General features: G+C 41.1%; 1 protein-coding gene and 1 pseudogene across 1 annotated transcript in view; one reads left to right on the top strand and one right to left on the bottom strand.

Moving 5' to 3' along the window:
* PHF2 (PHD finger protein 2) overlaps positions 1-13082 on the top strand; it is a 143582-nt gene extending 130500 nt beyond the window's left edge. Inside the window, 4 exon segments of the mRNA XM_030570475.1 lie at positions 3536-3630; positions 4707-4816; positions 6731-6992; positions 10952-13082. Of these exon segments, the coding sequence (XP_030426335.1) occupies positions 3536-3630; positions 4707-4816; positions 6731-6992; positions 10952-11040 (556 nt within the window). The 3' untranslated portion in view covers positions 11041-13082.
* Positions 13083-13420: 338 nt separating this feature from the next.
* LOC115655664 lies at positions 13421-13622 on the bottom strand (annotated as a pseudogene).
* Positions 13623-14801: the final 1179 nt, after the last annotated feature.

The raw sequence follows: 14801 nt of genomic DNA, 5'->3' as shown, positions 1-14801 counted from the left end.
ACTGAGGTATTTGTAGAGCGACTGGAAGGGTTTGATGTTGTTATACAAGGTACTGCTGATGACAGTTAGTACTTCGATAGCACCTAATACATTCTGTTGCCCTTCCCCTCATGTGGGTTGGTCACTAATTATCCACCTTTTACTGAAGGGGAAATGGAAACACAGAAGGGTTAAGTAACTTGCTCCAGGCCACACACTGAGTGAGTGGCAAAGCAAGCCAGCAGTCCCAGGTTCCCAGTCCCATTCTCTGCCCACTAGATCCCACTGCCTCTGAAGGTTTCACAGCTGCATCTATGTGTGAGCAAAACCCAATGAAATTTAGTGAAAGTGAAACAAAATGTGAAAGGCAGAGATGTTGAGTGTTTCCGAATGTCTCACAGAACCCTAATATTTGCTAACACAGCTGGTTCAGGCAAACGTGAGCAAGGATTTTCTTCATATATTTAACAATAATACACCTGACTTTTCAAGCATCATTTAGTGAATGACTGGGGGAAAACAAAACAAAACAAATCTGAATATTTTTTTTTGTGGGGTGGGGAGAGGGGAATGAAGACAATCTGGGACCTTAGGCATACCACAGCACAGGTCACCATGCCCCTGACTCCTGTGGCCCTGTCTGAGCCCACCCCCGCCCCCATCTCCACACACACACACAGAGCGGCAGAGGTTCCCTGTCCCTCTCAGACTGACAAGGGCGGTAGCATGGAATCACCTTCTGTACCTTAGGAATGGCAATTCCCCCTTCTTGGGAGCAGCAGGGCTTTGTGCTCTCCCCCAGAAAGGCAGGGTTGGGAGGAGAGGGGCACCCCAGGACTTACCTGCTTGGATGGGTAGGTGGGCCAGGCCTGCTGCATTCTTCCTCTCCAGTATATGCAATCATTTGCTGCATTGTATTGGTGGGACTCTCCAGAGTGGCTCGTAAGAGTTAATACTCTGTTCACACCTCTCAGAGCTATTGTTTCAGGCTGCCTGCAGGCTCAGGCAAGCATCACTGCATCATTACACTTGGGTCATATTTTCAAACTGTTTTCACCACTATGGGGGCTGAGAACTTATCTTTTTTAAAATGACATTGAGATTCTGATGTGATCACATCAGTCCAGGAGCAGGGGCCCTCGGCATTGGCCTGCAGTGAGCCTGTGCTTTAATCCAGCCCTGTTTTTTCCCATCCCTGCCAAAGAATCCATCAGATAGAATCTTTTGAAAACAAACAAATCCCATTCATTGTTTAAAAGAAGGCTCTGTCCTCTGAGAAGGTGAGGGAACAATTACTTTGATTCGTTAGCCAGGATCATTTGAGATACTTAGCTGGGCTTGAAAGTAAAACTCTGAGGATCAAACTGGGGAGGAAAAGCCCCCAAACATAAAGAAGAAGGCAAAAGTTCCCCTCCAGCATTCCCTCCCCTGACTCCCAAGCCTTTTCATGCTCGAGCTCCCAGGCTGGGGGGCTATAGATCCAGAAGGGGCAGAAGGTAGAAGGAGCTGGGAATAGATCTGTTGTCTTGGTGCTGCATGGGAGCAGGAACCAGTGAAAACCAGTACTGAGAAGCCAGGGTCCTGAGATCTGCCCTGAACCTGGGACGCTAACGAGCATAGGGGTGGTGAACTCCCTTCTCACTAATGGACGACAATCCTCTTCCCTCTGACAGAAGCCTTGTGAGTGAGAACTCACTGTGTCTTCTGTTTCCTACATTTATTTTTCCTCATGTGGAGACAATTTGACCCTTTATTTTTAGTCACTCAGTAAGACGTGTGTGGTTCACAATGAGCAGAGAGGGGGGAAGAGGTCTTGAGGGAGCGAGCTGTGTCAGTGCCATCCCAGCATGTTTAACAGAGCAGCATTTTATTGAGTACAGTGGGGGATTTTATGGAGTAATAATTTTAATGACTGATAATCTGAGAATAGCTCTGTGTTTTGGCCAAGAGCCTGTGCCTGTGGCTTAACTGGACCAAATTCCACGTGCCCCACACAAGGCCCATTAAAATCAGAAGGAGTTTTTCCCGCAGACCAACATTAGCACTGGGCCCATGTACTGTAGAGTCAACCGCTCTGTTTACTCAAAGAAAGGTCTAAGAAGTGGCATTAATCACATACCTCTCACCCAACCCAGTGTGGGTCAAAATAGGGCTATTCAGCAAACTGGCAAGCAGCCACCTCTCATCGGGGGTATCCAATGGCCTCACTTTTATCCTGATATTAGAATCACAGAACTGGAAGGGACCTTGAGAGGTCATCTAGTCCAGTCCCCTGCACTCAAGGCAGGACTAGGTATTATCTAGACCATCCCTGACAGGTGTTTGTCCAACCTGCTCTTAAAAATCTCCAGTGATGGAGATGCCACCACCTCCCTGGGCAATTTATTCCAGTGTTTAACCACTCTGACAGGTAGTTTTTCCTAATGTCCAACCTAAACCACCCTTGCTGCAATTTAAACCTATTGCTTCTTGTCCTATCCTCAGAGGTTAACAAGAATAATTCTTCTCCCTCCTTGTAACAATCTTTTATGTACTGGAAAATTGTTATCATGTCCCCTCTCAGTCTTCTCCTCTCCAGACTAAACAAACCATTTTTTTCAATCTTCCTTCATAGGTCATGCTTTCTAGACCTTTAATCATTTTTGTTGCTCTTCTCTGGACTTTCTCCAATTTGTCCACATCTTTCCTGAAATGTGGCGCCCAGAACTGGACACAGTTGAGGCCTGATCAGCGCGGAGTAGAGCAGAAGAATTGTTTCTTGTGTCTTGCTTACAATACTCCTGCTAATAGATCCTAGAATGATGTTTGCTTTTTTTGCAACAGCGTTACACTGTTGACTCATATTTAGCTTGTTAAACACCTTCTTCTCTTAAGGGTACTACACTCTATCTGTGTTTCTTAGACATGTACGAAATTCTGTTCCACACCATGTGAGGGTCACCAAATGTCCATTGAGATGACCTATGTGGAGACCTATTCGATTGGGGTGTAACATCACCCCATGCACCTGATAATGACAGGTGCTCCAAATAGGCCCAACTGTATGTGAGCGGAGGACTGGCTTTTCCAAGCTAAGAAAAACATCACACGCTGTGAACCAAAAACTGTATTATTATTTTCATTACAATAGCACGTAGAGGCCTCCGATCAAGATTAGGGGCTCCATGGTGATAGATAATGTATAAACGCAGAGTAAGAGCCAGTCTGTGCCCCTAAGAGATTGCAATCGAAACAGACAAGACAGGCAAGGGGTGGAAGAGAAAACAGAAGCACAGTGAAGTGAAGTGACTTGCCCATGGTCACACAGCAAATCAGTGGCATTGCCGGGAACAGAGTCCTCCTCCTCTGATTCCTAGTCTAATGCCCTATCCCCAGGGCACCAGTGCCTTTTAGACATTTCACTCTGCGTTCTACCCTTGGCCGCAGTCTTTACATAGATACTCTAGGCCTGATTCACCATTGTGCTAATCCAATTCTACACTGATGGGTGAATCTTACTTACCACAAACTCTTGTTTAATACTGCTGCAATAAAAGCTATTTTCTGTTTGGTTTAGTTACCCATCTTTGGAATCCGATGAAGATAATCCAGTGTTCAAATCACGATCAAAGAAAAGAAAAAGTTCTGATGATGCCCCCTACAGCCCGACAGGCAAGTCCATTATGTCTTGGATGTTCAGACTCAGGGAGGATATTTCAAATTGAAGACCTAGAAAAGAACAATGAGATTTATTATTTTACCATAAGATTGTGCTCGTCTAGATCTCTCAGTTGAGAGACTAACTTTTTTTTTTTTTTTTAAATAGTCCACTGTAGTGAACACTAAATTGAATCTAACACATTCTGGACAATGTTTCTCTTCAGCTACCTTTTAAAATAAAAAGCAATCTCCTGTAGGTTGTAGGTATCTTTACATCCTGCCAGTGAAGTCGATGATGTATTGCTAGTATTATGATGATGTAGTGGAGAAATCTTGCAGTTCTGAGGCAGCCCACACCTTATATATATAAAGCATTAAAAAAGAAATAGAGAATATAACTATTCCCCCAGTTTTCATCAAAAGCGCAGTAAAAGTGCTCAGTATAACTGCTAGGACAGTTCTGTGCTGTGCCTTATAGGAAGTGACACCTTTTACTTTGCCCAGATGTGGGACAATTGGGGGCCAGTGCAGCTCCTGGTGTATATTAGAGCACTCCAGGGCAGTTCTAATTTACAGCAGCCTGACCCGAGCTGCCCAGAATGTCCATAGTGTACAGTGCTACCTGCTACACTAGTGGGGCTAGGATGGACAGGGTTAGGGTTGCTTGTGGGAGCCTGTACAGCACCTGCCCTGGAAGAATCTTCCTTGGCATGTGGGCTGGGAAGAGTTTGTGGAAAATAGCTATGAAGCATTTTGCCTGTTCATTGGAATAAATTCACATTCCCTGAATGTTTGATTTTCATTTAAACTTGGACAATTTTGGAAAATCTGGAGGAGAATATGTATTTCCTTCCAAAAGCTACATAGTTTAAGTGGAGTCCTGAGCTCTGTTTCCACATCTGCCACTCAATGGCCTTACTAACAATTGGCATTTATAAACGTTAGCCCCACTGAAGTAGAATGTTCATTTAAAAATAAGCTCTGTCTTGCCCTTGCCACCCGCCATGCCCTTCATTCTATAGGAATGCAGTGTTCCCCCTACACAAAGTATCTATTATACTGTATTTTCATTTTGTTCTTACATTTAGCAAGAGTTGGTCCCTCAGTACCCCGACAAGACAGACCTGTCCGAGAGGGTACAAGAGTTGCCTCCATTGAAACTGGACTGGCGGCAGCAGCGGCCAAATTATCCCAGCAGGTGAGTTTGCATACAAGGTAGCTTTCCCTTAGAAAATATGTTATTTTCAAATGGAGCCATAGCACTTCTCTGTCTTCTCCTGTAGCTTGTTGAATGTTAACTAAGTTGTCATAACAGCTCATGTTTAATACTGTACACGTCCAATTCTGTACTCATTGAATTCAGTGACAAAAATCCCAGTGGCCTCAATAGAAACAGGATCAGGTCCTCAATTACACTTTCAGATTTCTGGCGACACTGCAGATTAGAGGTTTCTAGTTCAATAAGGTGCTTTAAGCACACTGACAAAATTGTCAGTTGGGCAGATCAGGTAAACAAAGAAGTATTTCGGGGAAGCTTCAGTGTAAGCACCTTTTACGTTAATAAGATTAAAGAGTAATTTACACATGTGCTTATGTGATTTAGGAGTCTAAGTCCTATTTTCAAAATTATTTTAGGTATTTGGTGCCAGATTTTGAAAAATATTTAGGCCCTTAAAGATGCTCATAGGCACCTAGTGGGATTTTAAAAAGTGCCTAAGCAGGTTAGGCACCTAAGTCCCTTTCAAAAATGGTACTCAGACACCTAGGTCTCTTAAATGTTTTTGAAATGTTACTCTAAGTAATCCAAAATTGAGAATTATGCCAGATTTTCATCATCTTTGAATTTAATTGATTTTTTATGTTAAATTCTGAAAGTTGTGATAAAGCTTTTTTCTTATCTCATAAACTTATTCAGTTATGAAAATGGATGTTTGTATACAACATGCTAAACTTAAGATGCTTACGGAAATCCTCATAAGAAGTAGGGCCAAGTGCAGTATCCACTGTTCAAAACTACATTGCTTCAACACAATAATCTTCAATCCTTTTTAAAGTACTAAAAGACACTGAACATCTGTGTCAATATGCATCATAGAACTCAGCTACATTTTCCAGTTTAGTAATCCCATTTTTAACAGGTTACCAAAGCTTTTCCAATATTAGCCTGTTATCATCCCTATGGAGTTTAAATTGTTCCTTTGTTGTGAATGAAATTCACTATGATAGAGAGAGCTATGACAGGCGTGTGGACATAGGGTTGTGCTCTACATTGACGTTACTCCCAGCGAACTTCTGCACAGATATTAATTTTTCCCCATGAGATGAAAAATATTAAGCCTAATTCTCAATGACTCTGTTCCTATACTTGGATCAGGAATGGACAAGGGAAAGGTGACTTTAAGCCATATTTGTGCTCCCATATACTGTGGCTGCACAGGGACCTGCCCAGCCCTGAGTGAATGTTAGAGCAGCCACAGGTCTACTCCAGTTTATCTTCTGTCTTCCATAGCCCTCTGTGTGCCTTGGGAAACAGAGAATATAGCCATAGAGTAGTGCACCCAGACCACTCCCCTGACAGGCAGCCCACACAGAGAGCTGAGGAAGAGCCAGTTTATATCTTTACATCAGCTCTCTACTGGTTGGTTGCCAGACCGCCTGCTCTAGGAGTATCCTCAGGGGGCCAATTTTGCCACTCTAAGGCTTTGTTATACTGCCAGAGTGACATAAAGGTGCCTTTGTGTAATTGATAATCAGGCCCATTATATTTATCTTGTATCATTATTATTTGTATTATTACAGCACCTTGGGGCTTGAGACATGTATCAAGGTCCCATTGTGCTAGGTGCTGTACAAACACAATACAATGACAGTCCCTGCCCCTAAGAGCTCACAATTTATGACAAGATACAGCAGGTGGATGCCACTAACAGACCAGGAAACAATGCTGTTGTGATCAGTTCTCACTTTGAGTTTCCAGCAAGCCTGTTCTCCCTCTGGCTTTATCCAGTTCTGACAGTAACCCCATTCTTGACATGATACACAGTGTAACAATGTTAACAAATGCCACTAGTTGTCACAGTCGCTGAATGGGGATTCTGTGCTTTATTGAAAGGAGGAACAAAAAGGCAAGAAGAAGAAGAATACCAAAAAGAAGTTGTCCCCCAACAACACAAATAAACTCTCTCAGGAAGGCAGCTCTCCTGAACCCAAATTGGAGTCCCATGCCAGCAGCCTAGCAGATCACGAATACACTGCCGGAGCAAGCACGTTTGGGGTCGCCCAAGTAAACAGAGGCTCTCAACCTATGGCACCTGGAGTTTTCCTCACCCAGAGGAGACCCTCATCATCATCACAGAATAATGCAGCTGCCAAAGGTACTGTAAATGTTCACAGAGGATATGGCAAAGATCCATTCAGTCCATCTCCCTGACAGGGCAAATTTGTTCCCTACAGTGTAGTCCTGCATCCCTTCTCCATTGTCTACTTGTTCTCTTTCAGTGGAGTTAGGCTTATATACACCAGTTGGGGATCTGACTAAGAGCACTGAGTTGGGTTAGCGTTGTTGGCCTATGTGTTCCGCTGTGTGGGGGTGTCTTATGGGGAAAATAATCTCTTAATACTTGCCAGAGCAAACTCTATAGGTTGCGTTCGCTGTTTTAAAGGAACTCATCTCTGTATCGCAGTCCAGCTCCTCCAGTATCTAAAAAACTATTCACAACAGACCCTGTCACATTTTCCTCTTTGCTTGTTCAGAAACTCTGTGGTTTTCCACTTTCTTCCATATATTTCTTCTGCCATTGACTCAGCGGGGTCAGGATTTCAACTGTAAACCTTAGTACAGATAAAATTCCAATGCACCTATTCTGTACTTGTGTGTGCACAGAATATTTTAAGTCACAAAGTTGCCTTTCCTACATTGGAAGGCTTCTTGAATTTCAACAGTGCAAATATTTAAACTACTTTTAGGAATTATTGTGCTTAAGGAAACAACCTAAAAAAAACCTATGCAAATCAACTTGTTGTTCAATATTTTTGTTTACTCTCTGTAACTGGAATTTTATTTTTACACTGAGGAATTGTTTGAGTCAAATGTTTCCCCTCCTGCCTTCCGCTATACCTCTCTGAGCCCACCTGGAAATTATAAGAACATAAGTCAAGAAAAAGATAGAGGGACGTGTGTGTGTGTGTGTGAGAGAGAGAGAGAGAGAGAGAGAGGTCAGATTCTGTAATTATTTACAGTAGAAGCTGAGCATTGAGCAATGATGCAATTTATGATAATTTAAGTGACTATATTTCCCATGGTTTTATAACTGTATGAAGTGGAGATAGTATGAGATTTCACATAGTCCTGTATGCTGTGTGCTTAATTTGAAAACATCTGTATCACTGAATGTGGGCTGTCAGTAACATTTTCTTAATAAGATATTATTTATTGCAAACTCTGGATCCAGAAAGCAAAGCCAATTAAAAGTCAGAAAGACACACAGGATTTTTTTTTTAATACATGTGGCCGTTGGCACAAACAGCAGCAAAATTAAACATTTCATTCAATTTACCTCTTAATGTGTTCATGTTCCTCCACAAGTTAATCTGTTGAAATGAACCGGGTTATATAGTGAAATCAGAAATAGCTCAAAATACAGCAGGCAAGGTGTCCAAGCCTGTCCAAGGTTTGTGCTAGGATGCAGAGCCCGGGGATCAAACAAGGACTCATGATGGTTACTCCCTGACTGAGTGATGAATCAGTCTGCCAAATAAGCAAATGCTTTAACTCTCTCTGGGAAAGGAAAGTGAATGAACAGCTCCTTCTGACATCCCTGGGCGCCTGTTTAATAGAAGGAGGCTTTAGGATGCCTTTGTAGGATAGCCGTGTGGTGGTTGGTAAAACAAGGCCTAGAAGGCTGAATTTAATGGGGATTTAAGGGCAGTCCAAAGGAGGCAGCAGTGTTAAGCCAAATCAGCCAAGCTTTGGGCCATCACTGTTCTGCTGGGATGTCCAGGAGAGCTCAATCCAGTCCAGTGCTGGAGAGAGAAAATATTTTAAAACAGCAGCATGATTTCCTCTCCCCCTTTCTTTCTTCCCCCTTTTAAACCACAAAGACGCTTTTCACCTTCAGTTAAACTCAGTAAAAACAGTACACTCAGGGTCACTGCCTACTTTGAGGCCTCATCCAAAGCCACTAAACTCAATGGAAAGACTCCCATTTATTTTAATGGGCTTGGATCAGGCCCTTCATGGAGAAATGTGTATAACTATATGCAAACCGACACTGTTATGCTCCCTTATTTGAGTGTGTATGTATGTTATATTCACAAAAATAAGAGCGCATAGTTCGCATATCTCTGTGTATATGTGTGCGTGTGTGTGTGTGCATGCATCAAGGACCCAATCCAATGAGACACACACACTATGAAAAGTAAAGATAAGTGATAACTGAGCATTTATGTGCGTTTACTAATGTACTTTTCTGACCAGAAAGTATACAGTTCTTGGCTAGACATGCAGCTAAGATCTTAGTTACACTTTCACTGTGGTTTCTTGAGGCAGCAGAAGACACATGTCTAGAGAAAAATATGCTGGCGGTATAAAAAACAGCACCTGCAACTTTATACATGAATAGGTTTTAACTGTAACTTCTAACACATGATTTACATAAGCTGACTTCTTGGTGGTGTTTATGTCTGTAGCATTTTAAGTGTTCAGAATGCAGATTTGTTCACATTCTGTCAGAGTTGTTGTGAAACAGTATAGGATGATTACGTAGGAGAGCAATGTGTCAAGGATGCATTTGTACCCACTAACTGCTCTCTCTCCCAGCTGCGCGAACACAAAGCTGACCAAGTTGCAGTAGTTTCACTACTGAAATAGAACTGAAATAGAACAAAGGGGTGAGCAAATATTATGCTTATGTACATTTAAGAAACACAGCAGTCTGGTCTGGTGGATCACATGCTGGACTGAGAGTCCTCAACTCTGCCTCTGGCTCATTGTGGATTTGAACAAGTCAAAATTTATTTGTTCCTCACTTTCCCCATTTGCTAATGTGGGAAATGATATATTCCAGGTTCTGAAACTGCCCAGAAGAAAGGCACAACTATATCCATATTATCATTTATTTTTAGTAATGTATGGAAATACATGGAGATAGTTGAGCCTGATACTGCAGTCTTTGCACAGCTGAATCTCATTCAGTTGAGTAAAATCAGAAGCTAGGCGCAGCCAAAGCCTGCCTGCCATTTTGCTAGTTCAGAGTCAAGCTACCAGAGCACAACTGGATGACATGGACAGAGTACCTGCATTAGTGCATTCTTGTCTGATTGTACATGGATTAAAAAAATCCAGTTTTGTGTCACTTATATGATAATCCATAGGGAAGTAAGTTACACAGACGTGCAAGCAAAAAGTAGAAAACAAGTACATGACAGTGTGGTGGGCCCTGTGTAAAATCATGGATGAAGTTGCTGTATTTCCTAGATGTGTCCAAGTGAAATGATGAGTCACCATATGGCCACAGATGAAAGCGAACAAGTTATAATACCAAAGCTGCCAGCTATTATAGAATTTATCAAAAACCTTGTCAACAGATATTTTTTAAAGACTAATTAAATTAAACCTCGTCTTTGAAAATTCACACAGTTTTTTCTTTAACTAATGCAACAAAGATACAATTACAACCTTTGCGCTTTTAAAGCCACAGTTAAACGGTCTAATCTAGATGACTATTTTTTAAAAACTTCTTTCTTGTGACTGCTTCATTCCACCACATAAGGGTTTTTAGCACAGCGCTTGGAACCATTTAAAATTCATTTAAACCTGGCGAGCGAGTTTGCACTAATCTTCTTCTGGCCCTGAGTTTTATACTTGGACAATTGAAGACAGCCCCCCTATAGAATAATATGTCATGCTTTCAAATGTGTTCTCTTGGGTACTTTGTTCCGAACATGGTTAAACAGGGAATGGTATTTAAGAATGAAACTGATATAGTAAAAATCCTGAATGAAATTGTTAAAATCCAGTAAGACAATCACCAGGAGACCATAGTGTAGGTTGGGATACCACCACCGATGGCATGTATGGCAGTGCTTGGTTATTCTTCGAGCATTCTGATCGATGTTTACATACCACCACACGAGGCATGTTAACGTTTGAGATTTGGTTGGTACATAGCCAAAATGAATGTTCTTCAGGTGGAAATCGACTCATGTGATGCACCTGCTTACACAGCCACTGAGTTAGTGCTTCTGTTTTTGTATCCAGTGAGCCTGCTTTGCTGTTTCTACATTGCTGTGGCTGCTGTTACTTGACATGTTCATTTTTTTTTTCAATTTTCAGGAAAACGTACAAAAAAGGGCATGGCTACCGCAAAACAGAGGCTTGGGAAGATTTTGAAAATCCATCGGAATGGGAAACTTCTCCTTTAATATTTCAAAAACTGGGACTTGATCAAAGCTCAGTAATTCCTGAGCTGACACTAACTCTTCAACTCTTGAAGAACTTCAGTAGTATTGTGCATCATCTTAGGGACAATACCAGTTAACTTTTTGCCACCACTTTAATAATTGTTTTTAACTTTCAGCAGTTAAAGTGTACAGAATACTGCTATAAATATTTTTTAATATAGATGTCCTTTCTCAAATTGCTGAGAGTGACTAGTTCGCAAAAGTTAATGATAATCCAAGAAATTGAGGATCATTCCAGTTTTAGGAAAGTATCCCTTTAACTTGTTTATAAGTGGAAACCAGTTGTTTTAACAGAATGAACATCCATTTCAGTTACAGTTTGCTTAAAGAAAAAAAAACAAGTACTATCTTTAAAGAGGTATCTAGTCAAGGAGCAGGAGATTAAATTTAAAAATTCTTCATTTGTCTGACAAATATATTAAAAGGTGGAGGACCTTAAGTTTGATGGCTGGAGACATTTCCCCATGCTACAGTGAATGCAGAAGATAATCTGCATAATGTGAAACTTCATTATCTCAACCTGATCATGATCTAGATGTGTTGGAGGAGCCATTACTGCACTTGGGCCCTACTCCATTCCTTTCAGATAGCTGCGGGTTGGACAATAGTAGGTGCACTAGGCAGCATTTGTTATGCACAGTGGGAGCTGGTTTACTGCTGCGTTCATAACTGGTTGGGAGTTTTAGCTCTATGCCTGAGGGGCCAGTTTCTTTTGCTAACTGACACACATGATGGTACAGTAGCTCGTGTCAGTGTCGAAATCAAAGCACACAAAGATGTGTTGCAGATCTTGCAGTCACTTTAACTGCAGTACATGAGGTCAAGCTCTGCTTCTTCACGTGCAGTTTTTGACATTTATATCAAGGCACTTCTTATGAGATACACTTACTTTGGGAACGAGGGCTGCATGCATCCAGGTGTCAGATAGTGGGAAAGTTTAGCTTATTGACAATTTGACTGGATACTTTTTGTCTTTTAACTCTTTTAGTGTTTGGTGTAGAGTGCATTATTTTACATTAAACTGCTTGTCTGCATATAAACACTTGAGGGGTTAAATTTGTTTCTCAGGCAATCCCGTATTTTAATTTTTAGATGTGTTTACTAAGGCATATTTTTCATAGAATGTAGCTTGTAAATAGCTTTTTAAATAACTTCTTTTTTATAAAAGTAAAGTATCTTTAGACATTTCTTTCTATAGACTACTTCATTAACATATATACAAGTCATTGCTGAGTATTATCAGTTGTATTTTAGTTTGGTTTTAAAAGGGTTGGGTGGAGGTTTTTTTGTTTTGTTTTTGTTTCACTTTCTTGGGGGGTGGATTTGGGCGTTGCCTGGAAAACAAGTAAAACTTTGTGCAGCCTTATAAAATGTCTTATACAGAATCAAATAGTAGAAAATAATCTATTTAAGACACATTTTGAAGAATAATCTTCAACTTTAATACCAGCTCTTTGTTTTAATTCTTGTATTATGAGGGGATACAGTTATTTTACTAGCACCTTGTGAAGTGTTTCTGTGTTTTGTGATGATGTAATTTATTAATGTTTGTAGCTTTTTATATTTGTACATTTCTTATGAGCTTTGTTTATATACACATTACCTGGATGTGATGTCCATGGGGAAAAAAAAAACAGCTACAGGAAACAACTGAGGCCTTATAAACTAACCTTTATACTATTACAGTGGGACATAGATTCTGAGTGGTAGGAGTCTGATAAAGTTAGTTGAATAGGGCCCCAGGTTTATGCAGAGCAGGGTTTTTAAGCTTCCCTAGTATACTGTTCTTGTTGAGCATTTTATACTATAACCCAGACATCATGCTGTTTTTTTTTATTATTTTCGCAACATGTACATTTCTAACAAAGTTTATTGTGGCTATCTATTACAGTGTTTTATTTACTGATTCATATCAAATGCTCTTGTATCAAGTCCATGAAATCTAAGTAAACTTAGATCAAAGTTTAAAAAAAAAAGTAAAATATTTCAGGTTTTGTATAGAATCGTGTTTGGTTCATTTATTAATCATTAGGGGCCCAATGATGAGATGTTATACATGTGCCATCTTACTGAAATCAACATGATAGAATGGGACAGATAGTACAGAGCACAGCATGATTCTTTGTTTCATTTTGTTAAGCTATGGTGGCTCCTCATGGGTTAGAGAAGGCCGCCATGACTGGGGAAGAAATAGTCTGAGGAAGGTTTAGCAGATGGACTGCTCCACATGGATACCTCTCCTCCCCCATGTCTAGATGGAGCTATGTTGAAGTCAATGGGGTTACATACAGGCATGGAGGCTCACCTACAAGTTCTTATTGCAGGATTGGGATTTATATCTGCAAAATTGGGTTGAAAAATTTCCTGGGACTAGGCTTTCTCTCAGTACCCAGCCAAGCCTGTGAAGTGCTGACAGTTTGGAAACTGGGGGCTTTTATTTTTCCTGAACCAGTTTACCCATCCTTGCTTGAAAAGTTTTCAACTAGCAATAATCGCGCCTCGGATTAACCTCATTAGCTACGATACTGCCACTGTGCAAAGCATATCAAATGTATTTTCAGTCCAACAATCAGAGGCCAAGATTAAAAAACAATGAATAGAAACATTAAAAAGAAACAGCTTGAGTGCTTTATCTCCAGCACAGAATGCATGAGAGTTGTTTCCAGAGAAATAACTCCACAGAGGATGAGGCAAGGCTGAAAGCAGTGACAGAGCAAAGCAGGAAAGCCTTATAAGTTTATACCAGATCTAACAACCCATCTCCCAGCCTCAACTCATGCCGTTTTCTAGCCAGTCTTTCCTGAAGTAGTGATTGGAATCTGTCACTGAGCTCAGTATCATATCCTGTCCCTAGCTGCGTAATCTCCACCTATAGCTGCTAGCACTTCCCCGCTCCCGTCTTTGCCTTCCCTACCTTGCACAAGCTGCTATATCCTGGTCTTGTGGATTGGGTTAGGAAGCAAGATGGGAGAAGCTGGTTGCATCAGGTGTACAGACCAGGAGATGGAGGATGGTTTACAATGGCAGGGAGAAGAGTGGGAATCTTGGATTAAGAGAATTCCCATCCTGCATTGCCTTTTGCTCCCACAAAGCCTCATTCACTTCTGTTAGCGGCTCCCTCTGCCAATATCTTAGATGTAATCACAGCCACAACATAATTCCTAAATATTACAGACACAGTGGAACAGAAAGATTAGCATTGCCATAAATAAATTGTTTTTGCAGTGTTACAGGCTCCATCTGCTGGAGGTGTCAGTGATGGAATTGAGTTTGGTGCATCTTTTTAATTAATACAGTTCATTTTTGTTAACAGCATGCTGGCAAAACAAAAAACCCTGAACCCTGACAAATCCAAAATGTGGCACCTCTCAAAAGGTTAAACAACTAACTGACTTTACACTTAAAACAGTAAAGAAAATGCTGCACAATTTATACAGGATTTTCACATATGGGTCATGCGCACTTTCTAAGACTACGTGCCTGAAAAACTAATAAAGGAGCAAAGGGCCCTCCCTCTTCATCAGCGACGGGTGCTGCTAGCACTGGGTTAAAAAACACAGAACACCAGTGGCTGAAAACAGAAGAGAAGGCCATGCAGAAGGGAAGGGTGGCATCACGCATGTTACATAATGTGCTGCAAAAAGATACAGAAATAGTTCTGCACCGTGACCTGGATTTTTGTCCCTGATTCATCAAGGTACTAAAGCACATTTGACACGAAG

This window comes from Gopherus evgoodei, chromosome 7 (assembly GCF_007399415.2).
Source record: "Gopherus evgoodei ecotype Sinaloan lineage chromosome 7, rGopEvg1_v1.p, whole genome shotgun sequence".
Lineage (NCBI taxonomy): Eukaryota > Metazoa > Chordata > Testudines > Testudinidae > Gopherus > Gopherus evgoodei.
This window is presented reverse-complemented; position numbering and strand designations above follow the sequence as displayed.